Here is a 23,209-nt window from a genome sequence, read left to right as displayed (position 1 = left end):
ATCACCTCCTGTCATCACCTTATAAAGAGTAAAGTGTGTGTGTGTGTGTGTGTGTATGTGTGTGTGTAAGTGTGTAGTTGGAGGAGGGAGGGGGTTGATGAATGCACACTTGCAGAGGAACCACTGGGGGTGGTGGCCCCTGGCCTTTAGGGATGTCAGCATAATGGAGTAAAACTTTGGGACCTTATTGAGCTCCAGGGAGACCCCCATTCAGCCCGGACAGCGACCCAGCCTCGGGCCATTATCTTAGGCTAAAATGTTTTGTTCTTTCTTCGGCCTTCAGCGGTTCAACAGTTAGCACAAAATAATGAACCCCTCTTCATGGATAGACTGCACTATTGTCTTTTTACAAATATTTGCTCACACTAAAAAACTAAAAGAAGAGAGAGAGACAACATTTTCGAAGATTAGTTTAGGATTTTCAAAAACTTTTCAGTTTTAGCCTACAATATAGTCACAAGCCACATTTTCCACTTTCAATGCTCATGATGTCTTTTATACTTTGTTTTGTACTCCCTTTACATTTATTTATTTAGTCTTTTTATGTGTATGTCTCCTTTTTCTTAATTTTTTTTAATTAGTGGGGAAGTGTAATTCTGTTCTACACTGTGCAATTGAAAAATGTAGAAACTCATCTAAGTGTTACATCTCATAGTTCCTATTTCCACCTTAAAATTATTAAGAAACATATTCTTGGCACTTTAATGAAACATGTTTAAGGAAAAACATGTTGAAATATATAGTTCTTTGGACTTCATAAAAGAAAAATATGCACTTTTAAAACCTGTTTCCCACAGGCTATAGAAGAAATAAACTCTACGCTATAGCCTATTGTTGCCTCATCTCATAAACATATAGTCCCTGTGGCTTTCAGTGAGGAAGAGGTAAGGAAAGGATTTTTTTTTTGTCAACAAAAGCCCCTGCGAGGGTGTGAAAGGAGCCCCCCCCCCCTTCCACCCTTTAAACGCCTGGTCACAGTTGGAGTTGCCCCCTCCCCACTTCCCTGGGTCACTAAAGGCATTGAAGTTTTAGAGGGGCTGCTACGGCAGATTACTCCACACAGCTGTCCCAGCACCGTGGAAATGAAGTTATGCCCCTTGTCAGCTATGTTATGTGCCCCATCCACCCTGCCTGCCCCGGCCCTCCTCCTCCTCCTCCTCCTCTTCTCTCACTCCTTAAAAACTTTGCACCGCTGCTCTTTGGCTGGAGGAGGAGGAGGAGGAGAAGGAGGAGGCACCCAGAGGTCCGTTCCCATCCTGCCACGGCCGCTAGAGGAAACCTGGCTGTGATTGGCCGATTAAATATTCTCTCTCTCTCTTTGCATCACTATTATTCAAGGGAGAGGCTTGAAATCCCTGACATTCAGCCCTTCTCCCTGAAACAGACCCTTCCCCCCATTAACCCTCAATCATAAATCAACCCCTCCTCCACCTTTCCCACCTCACTTAAGCCCCCCGACCTCCACTTTACTGTGACGCTCTGCTTTATTCACTTCACTTTTGCTTTTGCGCTTAATGTTGTTTATGTTTTGGGGTCAGACCTGAGCTGAACCAAATCCAGCACTGTGTTATGTCTGAAGTCAAAACATAACTTTTGAAAAAGTAAAAGACACATTCCTCAACATAGAAGATGAATTTATGAGTAATGAATAAGATAAATTGAAAAACACCCAGATGTTTTGCTGCAGCTGCCTCAACTGCTCTGATGTGAGCAGCAGCTTTTAGGCCAATGCTAACCTGTAGATGCTGATGTTGTTTTGATGACTTTATGATATAAAACAATCAGCAACTTACTCAAATGAAAATTCAATATTATTCTGAATGTGGCATTTCTACAACCAAATACATCACATTCAACATGTTAAAAACATCAAGGTCCAGCAGCTTACTGATAAATAACATTTAAAAACCAGACCGCTAATAATAAATAATCAAAATAACCTAAAAGAATACATAGAAAGAGAGTGAGACACATAATAAAGATTAAACCAAGCAGCAAAGAGTGTAAACTTTATGCATTCAAACCTCACAGCCTCTGGGAAAAAGCTGCACTTCAGCCTTGTTATATTATTGATATGTAATATTAACCCTTAGATCACTGCATTGATCATTTAATTGAGAAAAGTCTGAGAAAAAGTGAAAATGTTCATCACAAGTTAGATCTAACAGTCCACCACTAAGAAACTAATTTTTATTAAACCAATATCTGATCATTTTGATTCATAAATCACACAAACCAATAATGAATTAACCAACTTATTGATGCACTCATCTTGAACAACTAGCCTACTTGTTTTATCATTTGAAAAGAGTGCAGCTAAGGAACTTTGTCACTACTAGTACTTTTGCAACTATACCCAGTATGTTTTAATGAGATGTTCACTGCATTCCTGCAGAATTAAGATTCAGGTTTAGACACAGTTTTTCCAGGAGTCGCAGGTTTTTAAGAGGCTCAACAGGAAAAAGTCAATGCTGGCTGAGCTGTTTTAAAAATGTTTGGAAAAGTCCCAGTGGGACTTGAACAGGAAGGAAGGGAGTCATTTCATTACTATTGATGCCAGCGACGCCAAGAAACAGCATATTTTAACTTTTGTGAAACGTGTCTGTTTGAATTTAGATGGTTGTTCAGTATCTTGGCTGAAGGAACAATATTATATGAGACCATCTCCTCTCTGATGTTATCACCGTGCTTCCTGTTTGCCTTTCCTTAGTGCAGCTATAACCTAAAGGACTTTTTTTATTCAGGGCGGGGCGTGTGGGGGGGTTTTAGGAGGTGACCAAGCAACAGTTTGAGTTATGATGAAGCAATTTTAATGAGGTTCTGGTCCCTGCACCAAAAAGCCCCCAGTTGACTCTTTTCTGCTCCGACATGGGAAAAAAACACAACATTCCCATTTTTCCTCCGGTGCCAAAAGTTAATTGAAAACATTTCAGGGCAAAGTATGGTCTGGGGGCCCCTGTATGACTCTCATCCCTTCATTATCCTCAACAATAATAAAAAGGCATTACAATTATTAATGGCTTGAGCAGAGGCCTGCTCTCTTAAAGAGACAGCGACAGGCTTTGGGCGTCTCGGAACAAAAGCCCCCAGAAAAAACTTTCACCACATCACTTTGTTTTGTTTTGTTTTTTTCAATCGCTGACATTGTAGGATTGATCATTTTGGGTCATTCTTTTTTAACCTAAATGATGGCTTATGTTTTCCAGAAGTCATTAATAATAAAGTAGCGACGATAGCAGAGAAAACTAAACATTCGGTTCAGTTTAGTATGAGAACTAACTGCTGGAAACTGTGGTCAAGAAAAAAAAAATCACGCCATAAACCTGAACTTTCTCACATAACTCCTGCGTGTCGCCTCTGGGATAGCTGTCTCCTCCTCGTGCCCCCCCCCCCCACCCCCCTCGCCCTCCCCACCCCTCCAACCTCACCCCACCTTCACTGAAAAGGGTGATAGAGGAACAGTGTGAATGAAGTGCCCCCACATTGTGCCGCCACACCATTGTGTATTTTGCATCTCCATAATAGAAGGTGCCACTCGACTTCTCCTCCAATCAATGGGCTGGAGGGCCCATCTCTTTGGCTTGAAAAGCAACATGGCTGCCATCAATGGTTTTTCAAGGCCCATTATCACAAGTGAATGAGGGGACACTGGGCTGGTAGAGAGGCTGACTGACTCATAACATGTAAATAGACACAAGCTTGTGTCCTGAGGAATCACTGCTAGTTAGAAATAAGAAACGGGCATTTATTATAAACAGCAGAGGCCTCAATCTAAAGGCCTAACCTGTACTGACAATATATAGCCTAAAGACTCTTTATGTTTTACAGGCAAAATAAAAACTTCAGATGTTACTGCGGCTGCCAGCGACATGATGGATTGACCTCAACAAGTGGACAGAAACACACAGGAACACAGACCGAGGTCCAAAAGGCAAAGAAATCATGTTTAAACTCTCATTTATTTCATGTGCATGTACATTCAGAGGAGTGTGTTCATACTGCATCTTATTTTTCTTTGTGTGTCTTTGTGACGACTTCTATAACAAACACGTTAAATGAAGATAAAGAAGCTGAGGAGGAGGAAGAGGAGCTCTTCTTCCTTCCCCCTCCTCCTCCTCTGTTTACAACACTTGTATACTATACCTTATACAAACAGCCCTGTTTTTAAAGGTCAAAGTGTGTCACTCTTTCAGATGCATGAGCTGATCCGGGTTTTTTAGTGGCTTACATCAACTTTGGTTTTTTAAATGAAGGGGTTGTGGCCAAAGCCTCTGTAGGCTACATCTGGTGTTTAAAAAAACAAAAAGACAAAAAAAAATACCAGTCTGCTTTCACAGCCTGCCTCTGATATGGTCACATAATGGTGACTAAAACCAACATCAAGACTTTTAGGCACTTTTACACCAAACATTTTCCCTCCCTCTGTGGTCACGATGCAGTAGTGAGACTCAGCCATTATGGTCTACAGTGCAAATCTCTTATTATCACTCATAACATAGAAATATACTGTACAATTTACTCTTATATAGATGAATAGGCTACTTATTCTATAACCTCTACTTGATCTGATCCACAGTCAGCTGTCAGCCTACTTGCATGACGATCCTTTAACAAAAAGCAAATGCCCTGAAATAAATGAACTTGTGCGGGATGTTTAGTTGCAGTTTGACAAACCAAAGTAGTTGAGTTAGTTTAAAGGCAGAAACGTCTGGTTAAAACTAAAGCAGATAGAGTGAAAGAGGTGGGAGCTGGTGTGTGTGTGTGTGTGTGTGTGTGAGAGAGAGTGAGTGTGTGGTGGTCCACACTGACTTGAGCCGCCCTGGATGGCAGCAGCTTTTCACAGAAATTTGGTTAAAACCAAAATGGTGGTCACAACATTGAGCGCAGTCTGAGAGGGCGTGGAGTCACAGCGGGAGTTTTCCACGGGCGGATCGTCCTCCTGGTCGATGTAATCGTCCTCTGAATCCTCCTCCGAGTCTGAAAAGCCGCTCCCCGCGAACCTGTCGCCGGAGTCGCTGCAGAAAGTTTTCATGCTGACTTTAATGTACTCGCATATGTTCCTCTCCGTGCCGTCGCACACGCAAGTGTCCAGCTGCTGCGCTTTCGGTATGGAGCGCATTTTGGCGATCACCCTGCGGCACCCGTCCGAGCACCTCTCCCCCCCGAAAAGTCTCCGGCAGTGAAATAAATAATCCCTCATGGCAGAGCTGCACGACGGGTCCTTCTCGCACTGCGCCCGGGCCTCCGTGCAGCCCATGGTGCTGGTCCGCGGGAGGCACGGCTCGATGGCTTGTTTGGTGCTCCTGCACAGCGAGTCCTGGGCGCAGTCGCAGTCCTCCAGAGCCGGGCCGCTCTGGGTTAGGTTGAGCTGGATCAGAGAGGAGATGCAGTGGCTGGGACACTTCTTCCGCTCCCCGCTGATGACAGACGCGCAGGCATAAAGGTACTGGTCGTACGCGTAATGGCAATCCGGCTCTCCATGGCACTTGAGGATGGCTCTCCAGCAGATCAGCCGGCGGCCGTGGTTCGGGGATCCGACGCAGAGACCGATGATCAGGATGAAAACACTGCACATCAGCACCGCGGTCCGCTCCATCAATATGGCACGACTTGCCATTTCCAGGAAGAATGGATGTTGAAAACGCCGAACTTCATGCGGGCTTCTGTGGTGGTAACTCCATCAGGTAGCGCGAAAACTGCGTAACTCCCGGACGGGTTCATGTCACAGAGTCACTGAGGCGCCACAAAATAAACAGCAGCTCATCGGGGACTGCAGTAAACAGCCACCCATGTCAAGATCTGACAAGTTTCGGCCAGTCCCGGTCCGTTCACGCAGCAGGCTTCACGTCACGTGCGCCTCTATACCTCTCATTTACAGGAAAAGTTTTTTCCCACAAACTTTAGCTCAAATTCCAGAAAGAGACGGAAACACTCATGGCTCAAACTTCCCCCGGGAATTAAAAAAAAAGGAAAAGAAAAAAGTATCTTGTCTCCTTGTTCCCAGAGTCAGTCATCCGCTGTGAGTCCCAGCCCGCATCGCATCCAGCCTCAAGTCTGTGCAGCCGCTTAGTAATGAGGGCAGAGTAGTGATGGGCTGATTAGGTTTCTGCAGCAGCCTCCTCCCATTGGTTCCCTCAGCTGTTGTGATTCTCTCGTCACACGCGGGCAGTGACGTAAGCGACTGTTTTCAAACGGAGGCAAAAAGGAAACTTCACTTTTCAATCACTTTGTTTGTTCTGAAAGCCACCCCAAACTCTTTACACGTTTGTGTTACATGAGCTCATTTAGTAACTATTCTACATGTAGACTAATAGGGATTTTAACTGTTTTTCATTACACAAAGAGTGAGCAGATTGAACAATAAAGTTCAAATTCAGAGATTTTCTGTCAGACAAAAAGTTCAGAAAAGTTGTTTTAATTGAGAAGGAAACAATATAAAGCATCAAAAAGAGATCAGTCTGATGATACTTTTTGACTTGACAGAGAAAATATTAGGAACAACAAGCTAAAAGTACGTAAAACTTCACAAAGTTACTGCAGGCAAAAAGCATAAAACATAGGAAAGCAATGTAAAGCATAGTCAAGCAGAAAGGCTAGGGGTGCAGGTAACTGTTTTTTTCCACTGACCGATAACCAATAACTATCTGCTTCTCATAAATGATGCCGATAACAATAACCGATAACAAGGTTAAGAAAGGCTGATTGTGCGGTTAAAGGTCAATCCCTCTGTGTCTATACTTGAGAACTAAGATCTAGATGCCCTTTTCTGAAATATATACTGCTAGAGACAGTTATCTGCCTCGGATTCTTGCCCAGGAACATGCCAAAGCTATGGTTCCTCCTTTTGTGTCTTTTAAATCTCACTCTCTGGCGGTTGCAGACACAGCTGTAGAGCTAGATGATAACCGTCACCGTCACTAGATAACACTTTGTGTGGGGAGAGAGAAACCATTGTTGCTCTCCTATCTCCTATAGCTGGTGTAAATCTTTATCTTGATGTTTTATGCCCAATAGCCAAGAGGATATTAGTGCATCTCCCCTTTGCAGGCTTTGTCCACCTTTATAGTATAAGAATCTGACCTTTGCTGAGGCCCTCAGAATTGAGGTGGCATCACGCACTTCTGTTGTGTTGACGACTCTGCTGTTCTCCTAATAAACTTCTTCAGTATAAGACATCCATGACTCTGGTACTTCTCCTTTTTCGGCATCACCTCAGAATTTCTCCCCAACAGTGAGTAAAGATGAATTTAACATCATAGCTCTGCCTCTGACTTAACAAATTTATATAGCAAACATCACAACAATAACCAGAACAGTTATGACCCTTCAAAAAAATCAACATTTGCTATTGTTTCAAATCAACTTAGGGGACTAACGGACTGTAAAAGAACAAAATCAAGGCTGTTGATTGATTGGCTCTAGTAATGTCATTATCGAATGACAAAGGCAATTTTATAAAATAAAATGTATTGCTCTTAAACTGATTTTTGAATATTTCCATATAGTAGTTCACAGATAGATCCAATGGTAAGAAGTTCACAAAGTCTGGGAGCTGCTACCTGAGTCTGGACCGAGGCCAGGACAGTCTGCAGACCTAGATCTATGATCTAAAGTGTTTAATGTTGAACTGGTGTCACATGAGCTCCTCTAGATGTCCTTTAAAGTTCTGGCAGCAGCATTGCACACATGTGATTGGTCTAAAGATGTTTAAATTATTGCAATAAGACTATAGATTCAGCACCTTTTTGCTCTTTATGCTATTTTCCTTTTATGTTGTTCTTGGTAATATGATGAGTTATGGTGTCTATAGATTATTGCAATGCAAAATGTGGATGTGTGGTTTAAACTGCTGTGGTCAGACATGTGATGATGAGACTGGTTCACACAGTTTCTTAGGAAGTCTCCTGGTTTGTCGTGGTCTCCCTGCAGCGAGAAACCACAGCTGTTATAACACATGCAGAGCTCCTGTCTTACACTTTCCCCCCCAATGAAACATAACAAACCCTGAGAGCGTATGATGAAGACATGACAGCTTAAAGGTTTAAGAGCTGTGATTTCTACATATGGAGCTGGAAAACACCAGATGACTTCACACCAAAAAGAGAAGAAAAAGAAAACACCTTTGTCGTTTGTTTTTGTTATTACCCATTTTGTTGAGGTGTGAGCTTCAGCCTGCAGCACTTTACCTTTTGGTGAAGGGGTATTTCCTATTTCCTAACAATAACACCAGAGAAGAGAAACAAAGCGTGAAGTGGGATAACAACTGTAGTCACACAATGTAAACAAACATGAAGCGTGAAGCCACCGCAGGAATGACGACAGAGTGGATGAGTTGGGGGCTTCGGGGCCTTGGGGGGTGGGGAGTCGGGGGGCAACACAACAAAGTATATGAGAGAAAACCAGTCGGCTCTTGTGACCCCGTCACATCACCGCACTGTATGACCACAAAGATCTGGCAGCTCTCCGGGGTCCCGCGCACCCCTGATTCCAATTAGAGAGATTAGAGAGGAGTCAAGACAAGTGCAAGAGGAGTTTCTTTTAGCCAAACAACCCAAACAGCCCCCTCCCATCCCCTCCCCTCCCCCCTTCTCCTCCTCTCCATCTCATCCAGCTGGCATACCAGAGCAACAGGCTGACTGCAGACTCAATTTAGAGCAACATCAAAGTGGAGGTTAGAGAAAGCCCAAATGGTGAACTGGTCAAGGGTCTCCATTAACTACAAAGAGCCTGACATCAGCCCAGAACCACCAAGTCCAGAGACGGGGCGTTTAACGGAGATAAATACGGCTGCTTGTGTCCCTGCAGAGGACAATACCAGTCTACATGTGTTAGCTATACTTTTTTTTTTTTTGTCTGGGTATCACAGCCAAGGCCTGTGCTGTGCAGAGTTTTTTTTTTTTTTCAACCACTGAGAACAAACTAAAGAACACACCCCGGCTGCACTTCGATTTCACTTTTAAGAGGGACTCCATAATGCATCGCAGAACCAAAATCCCATCAGCGCTGGACGCCTGCCAGATAAGAACAACGGCCAGATTCAGTGAAGCCAGCAGCTCTTATGATGGAGCAGGCAGCTGCTCCCCCTCTTCCCCCCCGAACTGTACCTCTTAAACTGCCCTAATACATCACTTACACTCCACTTTACTTTTACAGCTTTCCAAACTCCTCAGATTGTACCGTGAGTAAATATAAGGCCAGTTGTGCTTTACAGTGTTGTCCTCTATTTATTTCAACCAACGTTATACCACCTCCAGATATGCGTCCTGTACATGCGGTCGTTCATGGCGACTTGCATATAATAGGGTTTCCAGAATTGGAATGCGGTTCCCGGGAGTAGATTTGTAAATACTCATGCAGAGACAGACATGCTCTTCAGTTTGTCTCCACTGCTGTCATAAGTCATTACACACAAGCTGCACTGCCAGAACAATTCACTGAACTTTGTATTCAAGTGCTTCCAAGCTCAGAGACAGAAAGAGAGAGAGAGGGAGGAAAAGGGGGAAGGGAGGAAAAGGAGTCAATATTAAAAAGCTGCCAAGTGTTTTTCTGCCTACAGTTTTCATTTTTCCTGTTGCTCATGGAAACTCCTCAGATGTCTGTCACAGATAGATGCTTTTTTTCTTCTTTTTCTTCATTCTTTTCCCATGAAAGAGAATAATCCATATGCCTTTAAACAAAAAACAAAAAAATCAAGAACAAAACCGTTTGATGGTTTAGCCACAGCATAAATATGCAGTATGCTGCTGTTCTGCATCATCAAGTTAACAACACAGCATGGGAGTAATTTGATTTTCTGGTGTGCACCTGAAGGATTAGACAGCAGGGATGAAATCACCAGTTTCAAAGTGCTTTTTAATCATGCCAGGAGAGGAATGTTAATTCAACAACATTTTTTTACAGATGGTTGTGATCCCCAGAGGATGTACCTTATTGCTGTTAGTGAATATAAATAGGCTACATGACAGACATCAGCACTTGGCATTGACTACGAGGACGTTAGTATGCCAATTAGCCTTATTTAAAGGGATAGTTCAACATTTTGGCGAATTGGTCCATTGCCATAATCCCTATAGTCATAGCAGTAGGTTTGTTACCTTTAATTGTCAATGCAAGCTATTTTTAGAACGGCGGAGCAGAGCCGCGAGCTGCTCAGAGCTAAGCTATGGAGGCTAATGGGATTTCTTGGTTTCCCTCATCAAACTCATCAAATACACAATCCAACAACTCCAAAACGCTCTGGTGGACAAGTTATGACCTGCACATTCACCACGCTATGAGATAATAACAGAACGTTACCAGACAGAGTTGTTTTAGAGGGAAATTCCTGCAAAACCGCTGATGCACGTTCCTGTCAGGGGCAGTCTTTCGGCCAGCAGTCTCTGCATTTGTCCCGAAAACAACTCCATAGTGTAGCTCAGAGCAGCTTGCGGCTCTGCTGCACCGACAATTAAAGGTAACAAACTTACTGCTATGATTATAGGGATTATGGCAATGGGCCAATTTGCTAAAATGTTGAACTATCCCTTTAAGACTGCATTACAAAGTAGAAACATTTCCATACAGACATTTTGAGAGTGCCACTGGGGTCATAAATGCCAAGGTCTGAGCTCTGTCAACATGGGAATTGAACCCATGACCTTAAATTCAGGAGTGACACAGCTCACTTTTTCTGACCACTGACATGAAGGAGCTGTCAACCTGTCTGTGTGTGTGTGTGTTTGTGTGAGTGAGTGTGGAGAGACAGAGGAGTCAATGATCAACACATTCAGCTGGATCAGTGGATGCTTAGTTCATTATGACTTATTCACCAAGACAGTGAATATAGTATTAGACATTGGCACATTTGCATTGTCTTTATGAGCATGTTTTTTTTTTGTTTTTTTTAAGTACCAGAGGTTCTAACTAAATCCTCACAGCTGCTAGCATGTCTGCAGCCTCTGGACGTTGTCTCTGTTCTGTCCAGCATCATTTTTCATCCCTGTGCTGTCCAGACCTCACGCCTCTATCACACCAGAGATGGTTAAGGATGGTACCACATGTTCGGAGACCATATTCTTCTGGGGGTAAAACCCACGTATCCACTGCAGGAAAAGGACTTGACTTTGAACAAGTTCAAACATGGGTCGCCCAGGCTGTAAATTAAGCCAAGAGTACTCAGAAAGTTTTTAATCGTCAAAGCCAAACGTTTGGCACATGGTATGAGGTTGTGAGGTTGAACAGATAGACAATTGTTTTGTTGTACTTGGTTCCCCCATCAGCGAGACTTTTTAGATTCCTCTGGCTCGCTTCATGGAACAGATTAACACCAGGACAGGGAGGAAAGATGGATAACGTTACAAAAAGATCCGTGTTCTGGTAGTTATTGTTTCACACAAGGGTTTTTGGAGGAAAGCAGATGGGCCTGTTAAAAAGATTGGAACAGAGAGTTCAAATCCAGACAGAGAGACAGTCGACAGTGTATTTTCCATCACAAAGGAGGGTAATTGATTGTGGGCACTGAAGTAGATCAATTACACCTGCAGTATAAAAAAAAAACCTGGATTATAAGGGTAATGAGGAGCAATGGAAACCTCTCAGGGCCAAGAGTAGAGGAACTCTGTGATGCTGGTCAGGTAACGATAAGACAACGGAGCCATTTCTCTACAGCACAAAGAGGAGAGGATAATAAAGCCATACGTTTTTCCCCAGAGGTAATACCACTGAGATTAGCTGTGTCTGAAGAGCTATAGGTCTGCAGCTATTACAGAAGAAAAAAAAGAAACTCCAGGGGCAGATTGGAGTTTTAGTTTTAGTTTGAAAAGTGACCTCTCCTCTCCAAACTGTGACCACGTATCTCTCCGAGAGGAAGTGGCTGCTCGGGGACAGACATCCCACCACAATCTCAGCACAGGGAAGTCATTGTCCACCAGATCAAAGCTTCAACAAGACACCTTGACAGAAGGAAACTGACTTGCCAGCACCCACATAAAAACATCAAAGGAGACAAGATGGAGAACTTTTCACTTAAGATTCATCAAATTAGGTAAAGTATAGAAAGCCAAGCAAACTCTATCCCAGTTTTTTTTATATGTACAGTATAGTCAGGCTAACTGGCTGCTGGCTGTAGCCTTGAATATAATGAACAAATATAAGAGAGGTGTCTTCTTATCTAACGCTCCAAAAGTGAAGTGAATGGATTTCCCAAAACTGCTTTTATAAGCCCCCAGAGAGAGGTTATTATTTCTTAAGGGATATATGAGATACTTAGAAATAGCCAGGCATGGGGATTAATACACTGAATGTAATATATAGAAGCTATAGTCCCACTGTGAAGTTGAAGAAACGTGACACAGCTCTGCCAAGTTTTCACATTTCCACGGTATATTCTATAACTCGGTCTGTCTGGCATCCTGCCGACATGGGGCACAGCTTGAGCTCGGTCTTTAAAGCGTATAGCTGCCATTTCAGGAGACAGAAAATGAGACGTGACCCTGACATTTGCCGAGGTAATCACAATGTTTGAGCAGAGCTGTCTGCCTGGCAGCCTTGGGAGTTTTCTTATAGACCTTCAGACAAGACACAGGAAATCTATGTGGGCTGATTTGTGACATTTTTGTGTGAGTGTCAAGTCAACAGTTGCAGATGCTCCCCCCCCCCCGGTGATAAAGGTATATTTGGTTCTAACCCGGGAGAAAACTCTAAGTATCTACTGCTGCAAACTCTCTTAAATTGCTTGTACATGCCACTTAAGAATGATGACCAGGTCTGCATGAGGCCCAATAACTGGAGAACTTCATCCCTTATATATATACAAACGGAGGCACATCTAAGAGCATCCTCAACAGAGCCAGGGTCCACAGCCCAGTGGGGCCCACAAAACCCCCCAGGAGAGGATTTTTCTATGACTAAATTCTTCTACATAAAACTCTGGCTTATACTGACACTAATGCTGTATCAGCATCAAAAGAAAGCCACAAAACTTTATATTTTCCAAGCAATAACCCCATGCTGGAGCAAACTCTTGAGACAGTTCAGTTATACTGCTACCATAGTACAGATAGGTTATACTGCTAGAATCTGGATTAGACTAAATCTGGTTACCAGAAATGAATGGAGAGCGAAGCCAGGAGCAGAGCCAGCAGACAAGGGGGCAGAATATAAGAGCTTTAGGTGAGAGCAACATTAAAGGAGAATTAGAGCCATTTTTGATCCCTAAATCGTTTTCCTGATGGTTACCCAGTGTTGGAGGGAGCAAAAAATGCGACTAAAATTGATGCAGGCAAACCAGAGTTACACCATGGCTACCCGGCGCTAGGGATAGCGACAACGATAACCCATGGGGGCATTCTTTCAACGACAACAAACACAGAAAAAACAATGAAATATCTATGGTACATGACTCGAATCCTTACGAGACACCACTGAACTCAGCCTAACTCTGAAACATCCTGGAAAGACATTACTATCCGATCACAGAGCGCCTGCTCTCCCCGCCACAGAAACAAACACTTTTCCCTTGTTGTGATGATTTCTTTACAAAAATAAACAGTCGAGCAGTGCAGTGGTAATGTCCATAATATCTCCGACCGTTTATTTTTGTAAAGAAATCATCACAACAAGGAAAAAGTGTTTGTTTCCATGGCGGGGAGAGCAGGCGCTCTGTGATCGGATAGTAATATCTTTCCAGGATGTTTCAGAGTTCGGCTGTCTGAGGTGAGTGACTACATGCAAAAACGCAAATACTGTTTATACTGTACACTATATGAGTTCAGTGGTGTCTCGTAAGGATTCGAGTCATGTACCATAGATATTTGATTGTTTTTTCAGTGTTTGTTGTGGTTGAAAGAATTGCCCCCATGGGTTAGCGTTGTTGCTATTCAGAGCACCGGGTAGCCATGATGTAACTCTGGTTTGCCTGCACCGTCATTGTTGCACTGGTTGAAAAAAAATGAAAAAAGATAATACATAGTCTATGAAAAAAAGTGGCGATGAAAAGTCAGGGGGCGGGGGCCCACTTCAGTATTTTTCTCAGGGGCCCCAGAATTCCTAGCAACGGCCCTGATCCTCATGGTGGTTAGATTCCCTCTGTCTGCGCTAAGTTATTGTGCTTCAACTTTAATATACACACATCCTACAAGCGGAAGAAATACTGACACTAGCCCGGTGGTCAGAGCTCAGATGAGACTGTTGTCAGTGACAGTAACCACACGCATGTTTTTAATCCAAACACACCGCCCTTTGTAAGGTGTAGCACCAGTGGTGGTCCGGTCCGACCTTCCAGAGCCATGACACTGTAGAATAAATCAAAATAATCTGAGTGGAGAGAAAGAGAGAGATGCCAGAAGAAAGGAGCTGAAACTTATGGCACATTCAGGAAATCAAGAATTATATTGTCCTCATGTGCTGATTCATTTGCAGCTAGTTGTTGGAGAAACCTTTGGATGTTTTGACTCGAGTATTTGATGGGTCATGGTGTGGAGTGGAGTGGAGTGGATGGGGTTGGAAGCGCGTGAAGTATCAGCTACAAATATGGGTCCTCTCTGGAAGAAGGCTGAGGCAGTATTTGGATTAGCAGTTAGCTCCAATCAGGGTGGTCTGGGATACAGAGTTTATGTTTAATTTAAACATAGGCTCTCCGGGTCTGCGCACTGTCACTGTGCTGAGAAAAACCATGCTGATCACTTAAACAAGGGGGTGACATGGTAGACTGGATATGAGCTCTGATTACAGAAGCAAAGGTTGGCAAAGAAAATGATGTTCATCGTCGAAGTGGGGAAGATTTGTAGATCGTGTTTTCACCACTACGGTCACAGAATCGGTCCTGTATGTCGATGATTAACGTATTCCTTACTCTTCCACCCTACAAAAACATGACAGAAGATAAGATCAGTTGTCATTTCAGAGAGAACATGTGAGAAACCTGACCAAATATGGCGTGCCAGCTCCTCTGGGTCAGGAGTTTATGTCCTCCTTCTCTTGATACAGGGTGATGAAAGACCACCAGAGAATATGACACTGGTGCACATTAGGTTTTACTATCTGTCATCCAATAAAGAGGAAAAGGTGTCCCTGAAAACTGCAAAAACTAGAGCCATGCTTGAAGCTCTGCAATGCATCAAGTTAATGCAAACATTAGCATTGCTCAAATTTGCTTATCTTTAGCAACCATGGTTGAGCATGTTAGCGTAAATCCCCTAAATACAAAGTGTGGTCAAGTCTAGTGGGAATGTCGTTAGTTTCTTCTGGTAGTTGATCTTAAAAATATTTAATACTTTAAACATTTTTATCTGATGGAGGAACATGATTATTTGTGTTTCCATCCAACAGTTGATGAAATATTTCACTAAAAGTCACAAATGTCAATGCCGAAGAACCACGACTTTCATTATAATTCATCCAATTGTTGAGATATTTCAGCGACTAATGGGCCACTTGACTCTGCCAGCCATCGATCCATAACCATGCTTGTCATTTTATTTTACAACATTTTCCTTTATTTACTCAATTTCTGAATGAACACGAAAAGGAGGATCTGTTGTTGTTGTGTGATCTTTCGTTCAATCTGACGACGAGATGTGCTGCAGAGATGAGGAGGAGGAGGAGGAGGAGGGTTGTTGATTTAGTAAGCTGTCAAGTGCAAAGACACACCACAGACGCTTCGCTATAACACTTTTCATCAGAGTGTAAAGTAAACAGAGCCTGTCTGGACACGGGGTGGATGTCAGTGCAAAACTCATTGTTAGGAGGATAGAAAAGGATGAAAAAGCAGTGTTATGCATAAATAAATAAAAAACTTAAATGGGTAAGAGTCAAAAATCTGATCTATTCGATCATGTACTAATTTAAAATTTCATAATTAGAGCACAGGAAAAATTATTCTGATATGTAACCTACCGCTGCTGTTATATAATATCCATCTGACATTGTTCTGTGTGTGCCTGAGGAAATCTAATAGTCAGACAGTGATGCAGAGAGATGTAATAAAAGAAAAAGTCCATTTGGGTAACAAAGAGAGCGAGAGAGAGACAGAGAGAGAGAAATGCAGCCAAACACATTCAGCAATTACCCGCAAAGTTTTCCATTTATTCTGAATACTTATTCCAATAGTATGACAATTATTCAAATTGAGCTATATCATGTCGTCTTGTCCACAGAGCACACATACACACATACACACATACACACTCACCACACACAGTAGCAAGGGGGAAATAAACAGGCTGGGTTTTTGCTTTCCCTGCAAAATCTAAATATTGACTCAGTAACCTATAATCATACACAGTCTGAACAGAATTGAAATAAACATGTGTGCCTGTAATGTGTAGTGTTTGTGTGTCTCACGGGGCGGCAGGGGACCCTTGAATGCTGACACTGACGAACACACATAAAAAAAGGAAGTGGTTTGGTTCTTTTTTTTTTTCCAGCGAACAGACACCAGACAATGCAGAATCCAACCAATTATTTTCCATTTCTCTCTCTCTCTCTCTCTCTCTATATATATATATATATATATATACAAATGGAGCTGTTTCGAAAATGCGCAGCCTCCCATCTCTGATCAAACATCTGCTTTCAGTTCACATAATTCAACCTACATGTGACTCACATATATTTAAAATTGCCAAGACATAAAGGCAATAAAAATTCCATTATGTTCTCAGACAAGCTTATGCACTCCACTGCCAAGTTTCCAAGTGACATCAGCAGTCAGCGATCCACACAACTGTGTTATTATTGTGTTTTAACGTTATTAAAATCTCATTAAGTTTCAAATCAGACCCTCAGTCAACCCTCCTCTTTGCTCAAGGCTGCCTCACTACTGTAGAAAGGCTGATTTAGGAGACGTTGTTGTTCTACGGACCATAATGACTGCTTTCCTAAATAAACATGATTGATTGAATGAGGCTGTTGTGGTATAGCGTACTGTTGGATCTTCTTGTTTTCTCCTCAGTGAGTCTTTATGGCTCATTAGTGCCGTGGCAAAGCTGAAACATTTCTGGTCCTACGGTGGTCGATGCCAGGCATCATCATCATCATCATCATCATCATCATCATCATCAGAGGCTAACAAGGAAACAAAGACTGAAAGAAATTAAAATTGTTGACGGACACAGACAAAAAGCTGTTTAGCTGAAAAGCCTGATAGCACTCTCATACTTGTCCATTAATTATGAAGCTAGAACCTGGTTATTTTAGCAGTGGCAAAGAGTTAGCCTTGCCTCACCCTATTCACCAGCCAGCACCATTCAAGCTCATTAATTTAACATGTTACATCTTGCTTGTTTAATCCTTACAAAAACTGAGGAATACAAAAACAAAAAAAAAGCCACTTTAGAGCTTTTACAGGAATTTTGTGGTGGAACTATTTCTTCTGTGGCCAGACAGTGATTTTGGTTTGGACCAGACTTCTTTCTTTTCTTTTTTGTGAAGAAACCAGAAATAAAATGGTTATTAGAGAGAGTTGTTGTTTTTTTTTCAGACAGAGCTTGGCTAGCTCTTAAGCTACATTAAGCTAACTAACTAGCCACATAAAAAAACACACCAAAAACATTTTGATTTTAGAGAAAATTATTATATTTGCATTGGTTTGTCATAACAACAGAACTAATCTTGATGTTAACCAATTCAGAATTTAGGACTATTCCTACTTCCGAGATATTGGAACTAGCATAACTAAAATCCCATTATGTCCAATTAAAATGCAGTAAAAATGAACTGGTTTCAGCTTTCAAAGCAAGAATATGATGAATGAATGGTTGATTGGAAGAATGTAAATGAGTAGATCAACCAATAAGACCTAGATCTACTTAGCAGTGAATAGATGTCATTACGGCATCTTCCAGGAGTGAATATAGCCTATAATATACGTGAACATCCTGTTATTTGCTACCTCAGCCCAAAGTTTTTGAACTAAAGGTAAATGAAACTGATTTTTCAATTTCCAAATGATGCAAAAATAGATTTGGCCTATATGGTGGATGTGTCAATGTCACAACAGGAATTGCAGGGAAATAAAATTAACATGTGTTATTAATCCAAAACAAAACTTTGATCCAATCTGCAGTAATGATCTTCATATTATCAAAGGATCTTTGCACAGTGACAATCCTTTGTTGTTGCTAATTAGTGATTGTTAGGGTGCTAACCAACCGTGTGTGGGATTCTTTGGTTTATTTTTCTGCCCAGTTTGCAATTTGACTTCTTTTGACACCAAAGGCAAAAAAAAAAAAGAACGTATCCAGAAACACACACTACAATTCTCAACCCACACACATGCACACCAGACTTTGGCAACTCAGTGAAGATAATGAGCATCTTTTCAGTTGTCTTTATTTAAAAAATACAGGCTACAGTCCATTTAATAACACACACACACACACACACCCAGCAACGAGCTGGAACTGGCACAGTGTGAGGTGGAGTTCAACGGTCCAGTGAAGCTCCTGGTTCCTTCATCAGTGCAGCCGTGGGAAAGAGTAGAAAGCGATGTCAAGATTGAGTCTCTTATTGATGATGAATAGTTGTGTTAGTTGTGAACACCAGAGTTGACCTGCTGTAGGAAAATAGATGGGAAAAAACTAAATTCATTGTCCATTACACCACAGAGTTAGTCCATTGATCATGATCATTGAGATTGTCTACGATCCTGAATACCTCATTTGTGGTGCTTCTTGAAGATGGCGATATATTCTTTTACATCATCGGGGGATCCCAGGACCACAGGGACTCGCTCGTGGATTGAGGTGGGCTGGATGTCCAGGACATTCATGGCTCCTGTGGTGGCCATGCCTCCCGCCTGCTCAATGATGTAGGCCATGGGGTTGCACTCATACAGCAGCCTCAGCTGAAAGGCAAGAGGCAGGAAGATGAGAGAGTGACTGAGTGAGCAGTTTAACACAGATCATCCAGAAATGTATAATAATAAGACCTTTAGAAACTCACCTTGCCCTTAGGACTCTTGATGTTGGCAGGGTATAAAAAGATTCCTCCATAGACCAAAGTACGGTGAACATCAGCCACCATTGATCCAACATATCGACTGCCATATGGAGCAGAACCATCCTACAAACACAAATTGTTGTTTTGTCGTCATTTCCACTGTATTCAGAAAAATATGTGGTCAGGTAGCCAGCTGCACATCTGGCCTCTGTAATGTAATCATGTTTTACCTCTGGGAATTTCTTCTTCTGGAGGTACTCTGTCACATCTGGATAAAACTGCTGTGCATATCCTTCGTTCAAACTGTAGATTTTCCCCTTTTTCTTGATCTTCACGTCTCGGTCCACCAAGATGAACTCGCCGATCGACTGCAAAGAAACGTCAGATTATCAGATCATCGTGGTGCATTCAAATACACGATGATATATCAGTGATATTGGTGATAGTGATGCCATCTTACAGGGTCCAGCATGAAGCAGTTGACTCCCTGACCGGTGGACAGCACCATCATGGTGGCACTTCCATACAGAGCGTAACCAGCAGCAACAATTTTCCTCCCGGGCTGCAGAGCATCCTTCTCACATGGCTCGTCATTTGTTGTCTATGGAGAATTTATATTTAGAAATATCACAACAGGAAAAAAAACACTTGTTAATGCAATGGTGTAATAATAATTTTCTGTGTGGATTCACTGTGCAGGATCATCATTTACTAACCTTTTTGTAGATAGCAAAGATTGTTCCAATGGAGACAAGACAGTCGATGTTTGAGGAACCGTCCAGAGGATCAAAGCACACAATGTATTTTCCCTGTAAGATGAAAAAAAATAAAACAATTTGATTGATGAATGAATGAATGAATGAATGAATGAATGAGTTCATTTCAGTAGGCTATGTGGCCGAAAGGGTGTAGGTAGAAGCTAATCTTATGTAGGCTACACCTACCCCTTTTTACTTTACAAAATGATACTCATCACAAAACAAAATACAAAAAGGATGAAGCACAAAAATGAGAAATGAATCGCATCTATAAACTTCCATTTCTCATCATAACCAAATAAAAAATAGCACACAGTGCACAATCCAAACTTAACAGTGCATGATCAATAAATTTAATCCTCCATATCATAACGAGAAAAGTATTTTAAAACTGGCTAGTGTGGTGCATAATCTCATATTTTCAGGGCAGGGCAGAATGATACTTAAAACTAAGTGTAAAAAACAATCAAACAGAAAAATGTTCAATGTATTCACACAGAGATGCACATACGCTCTTGTCTGGCTCCACAATGAGCGCCTTCTCGTCCTCCTCTGACACAAGGACGCAGGAGGAGAAGGACGACTTGAGCATGTTGATGACCAGGTCGTTGGAGAGGACATCCAGCTTCTTCACCTGGTCCCCGGTCACGTTGGTGCTTCCAGCGATGCCATATCTTCCAAGAAAAGGAAAGAGGAGCAAAAGAAAAGTGAATAAAAGTGATACGTTTCTATGCAATTCTAGAGGAAACACAATGAAAATGCAAATATATTTGTTTTGGAAAGAGCACACAAAGCGCCTCTTCAGTTGTTTTCTTTTCCACATTCAGAGAAAGGTCTGAAAGCCCATTATCTTCTTGACCTCTGACCCCAGGGGTTGTGCACAACATGTGCAGACTTTACCTTTGCCCAGGGGGCTGAGTTAAACTGCTTATTGATTCTCATGTCTCACTACAAATAAAACTAACACTAAACTCAGATATAATTTCCTATTTTGCACACATTTAAATAAAAGAAAGATTATGTTAAAACAAAGAGAGTGGCCTCGATTCATTTGTAAATCTTTAATATGGTGCGTACTGGAGTTCAACCCTGTCTTTAATCTTGTTCTCTCCCACTTTAAGATTCATGAATATGTTATTATTCCCACCCCCGGAGCAGAGGAAATGAGAGGTTAAGTGTTACTCACAGGTTGGCGATCCCAGCCTTCCTGACGGCCGTGGAAATGGCTTTGACGGCAGTGCAGATGGAGTTGAGCAGGTTGGTCAGCTCACCTGTGCCCTGGGCCCTCCTGCCCTCCTCCAGAACAAACCTGGTGAGGGTCTGCACGTTGGTGTCGAAGGTTCCTCTGTCAGACATTTTGCCGTCAGGTGTGGGACCGGGACTGGGACTGGGACCAGGACTGGGACCGGGGAACCTAATGCCTTAAGTGAAACAGGACACAGCATTGCCCCAAAGTTAAAAAGTAGCCCTCAGAGCTGAGATAGGGGACGGGACAGGGGTGTGCAGCTCTCTCGACCAATCACAGCTGTGTTTTCTGTCAGTCAGGGAATGATTTAAGCGCTTCTGTAACTTCCAGGTTTAAAAGACCAAAGTTCAAAGATAGTGCGCATTTTTCGTATTAACGTCACAACAGCTTTAACCTGAATCAATCCCTGCTCGCTGATTGTATTTTCTCAGTCGTTGTTTTAGATAAAGGTTGCATGCAAAGCTCTGGATGAACAAAATAACTTTATTCATCAAAATAGTGTGATGATACAGTGGAAACAGCACTTTTTAAAGCTTGTAGACTACTGTATTTATAGCAAATCCAACAATACTACATGCATTTACAAGTAGCTGTTGAAAGCTTGTTGTTTTTAGACTGCTGAGCAAAATTCAGTTGTGCCAAACTTTTTTTTCGTTGCTAAATTGGTGCACAGCTTTTTACTGGTCTCAGCATTTTCTCTCAGTGCAGTACAAAAGCTGTAACATGCTTTCCCTGCATGATCCACGGAGTGTAAAGTTCACGCCATGGGACTCATTGTCCTTGTCTACCCTGCTTGTTCATCTTATATAACACCTTTAATTTTACATGTGCTGATAAAGTAGTTAATAAACAGGCACATACAGTTTACAGGGAGCAGTGCTGAATGTTGTCTGTGTATAATTGATTACTTTAGTACTTTATGTCACACAAACATGAAAAGGTAGAGAGAGAGAGATCACATGGTTCATTAGATTACATGAAGTTGATCTTTGAACTCAACAAGATACGAGACATGATAATAACCACTCTGCTATGATGAGGTAATGTGTGCTGGTTACCCACATACTAATCATGGTCTTTTTTAAGTTTAGTGAGATTTTTTGCTGAGCTGCTAGAATAATGTATTATATTTTGGCTGAATGGACCCAAATACACATCCAAGCTAAATAAGAAACACATGAACTTTGATTCCCCCCTGAGAATGATACTCAGTCTAAGGACACCTCTGATGGACTGGTGTGGACATGTATTTCTCCACCGTGTCCACATGGTGTCACTGTGCAACTGACAAGCTGTTGAATATGAAATGAAGTCTGGGCTAAGATTCAACCCTGAGGAGTGTGTCACTCCCTGCTGCTGATGCTGCTGTGGAGGCTGTCACTGGAACAATGCAGCCACTTTGCTCTGCTCTTAACACACGAGAAGCATCAAAGCAGCTCTGCTGGCTCAGGAGCGTTTTTGCAAATGGAGAATATGAATATGAAAACAGTGGTTTTATTTGGCTTTAGATAAGAGGAAGCCTCTCACAGAGATTATTTCTGGGGGTAAATGTGAATTTAGAGAACATTGATGGAAGATGTCATTATGTTTAAGTGGCGTGAAAACTGCATTTAGAAAAATAATAATAGGCTAATATGTTCTATAAAGGTCATAATATTCAAAATATTGCAGGCTAAGCTGATCCTTTAACCTGTAGATAATAGTATGAAATAGACAATACAAAAGTCAAAGTATTCTTGATGCTGTGTGATCGATTTAGCAGAAGAAGAGACTTCATCAATATTTCACTGAGGACCATTCATCACCTGACTGGCTCCCAGCAGCACCTGCTGCAGGCCGCATGTTGACAGCCTGCGGCGCATGCGCAGTGAGCGCCCCGCACCTGGAGGGACAAAACTTCTGTGTTCAAAAATGAGTCGCGTCTCGCGGTCGTGAACGCATTTAAAGAGAAAGAGAAATATTTTAATATGGACAAGTTGTTGTTCGACTTTTACTGACAGGTGAAGCGACTGTGAGACTTTACCTGTGCATCACCGAACATGTTGTTGTGTCCACTCCTCCTCCTGTACAGGTGACTTCACATCAGGTGAGCTAACGGCAGAGTGTGGACTAGCGTTAGCTCAGCTTTTAAGGAAAAAAAACCAGCAGATAGTCAAGTTTGTTTTATGAAACAGTATTATATATGTTGTATAGTGTCATGTAATAGTTTTAGTTGAGTTGTGTCAGTGTTTGGCCACTGGGCGTCAGGCTGAGGCAGCATCCAGCCTGAGCTGCTGCAGGCTCATAG

At 42.2% G+C, this 23,209-nt stretch overlaps 3 protein-coding genes across 3 annotated transcripts in view; 1 reads left to right on the top strand and 2 right to left on the bottom strand.

Annotated features, from left to right (window-relative positions):
* Positions 1-3,940: 3,940 nt before the first annotated feature.
* gas1b (growth arrest-specific 1b) lies at positions 3,941-6,069 on the bottom strand. The gene has a single exon (XM_085792863.1). The coding sequence runs from the start codon at positions 5,615-5,617 to the stop codon at positions 4,838-4,840; it is 780 nt and encodes a 259-aa protein (XP_085648989.1). The 5' UTR covers positions 5,618-6,069; the 3' UTR covers positions 3,941-4,837.
* Positions 6,070-18,293: 12,224 nt separating this feature from the next.
* Positions 18,294-21,104, bottom strand: LOC146977007 (fructose-1,6-bisphosphatase 1-like). Its single transcript, XM_085792862.1, has 8 exons — positions 20,863-21,104; positions 20,188-20,350; positions 19,635-19,727; positions 19,379-19,519; positions 19,149-19,286; positions 18,922-19,041; positions 18,634-18,823; positions 18,294-18,532 (listed from the first exon to the last, which is right to left on the bottom strand). The coding sequence occupies exons 1-7, from the start codon at positions 21,030-21,032 to the stop codon at positions 18,635-18,637; spliced, it is 1,014 nt and encodes a 337-aa protein (XP_085648988.1). The 5' UTR covers positions 21,033-21,104; the 3' UTR covers positions 18,294-18,532; position 18,634.
* A 1,676-nt stretch (positions 21,105-22,780) lies between these two features.
* LOC146977006 (KN motif and ankyrin repeat domain-containing protein 1-like) overlaps positions 22,781-23,209 on the top strand; it is a 12,982-nt gene continuing 12,553 nt past the window's right edge. Inside the window, exon 1 of the mRNA XM_085792860.1 lies at positions 22,781-23,008. The gene's annotated coding sequence lies outside the window, so the exon portion shown is untranslated. The remainder of the gene's footprint in view (positions 23,009-23,209) is intronic.

The sequence above is a fragment of the Trachurus japonicus genome, chromosome 12 (genome assembly GCF_045865225.1).
Source record: "Trachurus japonicus isolate A0001 chromosome 12, Traja_1.0".
Classification (NCBI taxonomy): domain Eukaryota; kingdom Metazoa; phylum Chordata; class Actinopteri; order Carangiformes; family Carangidae; genus Trachurus; species Trachurus japonicus.
The sequence above is the reverse complement of the archived record's forward strand: the minus strand, read 5'-3'. Positions and strand labels throughout refer to the sequence as shown.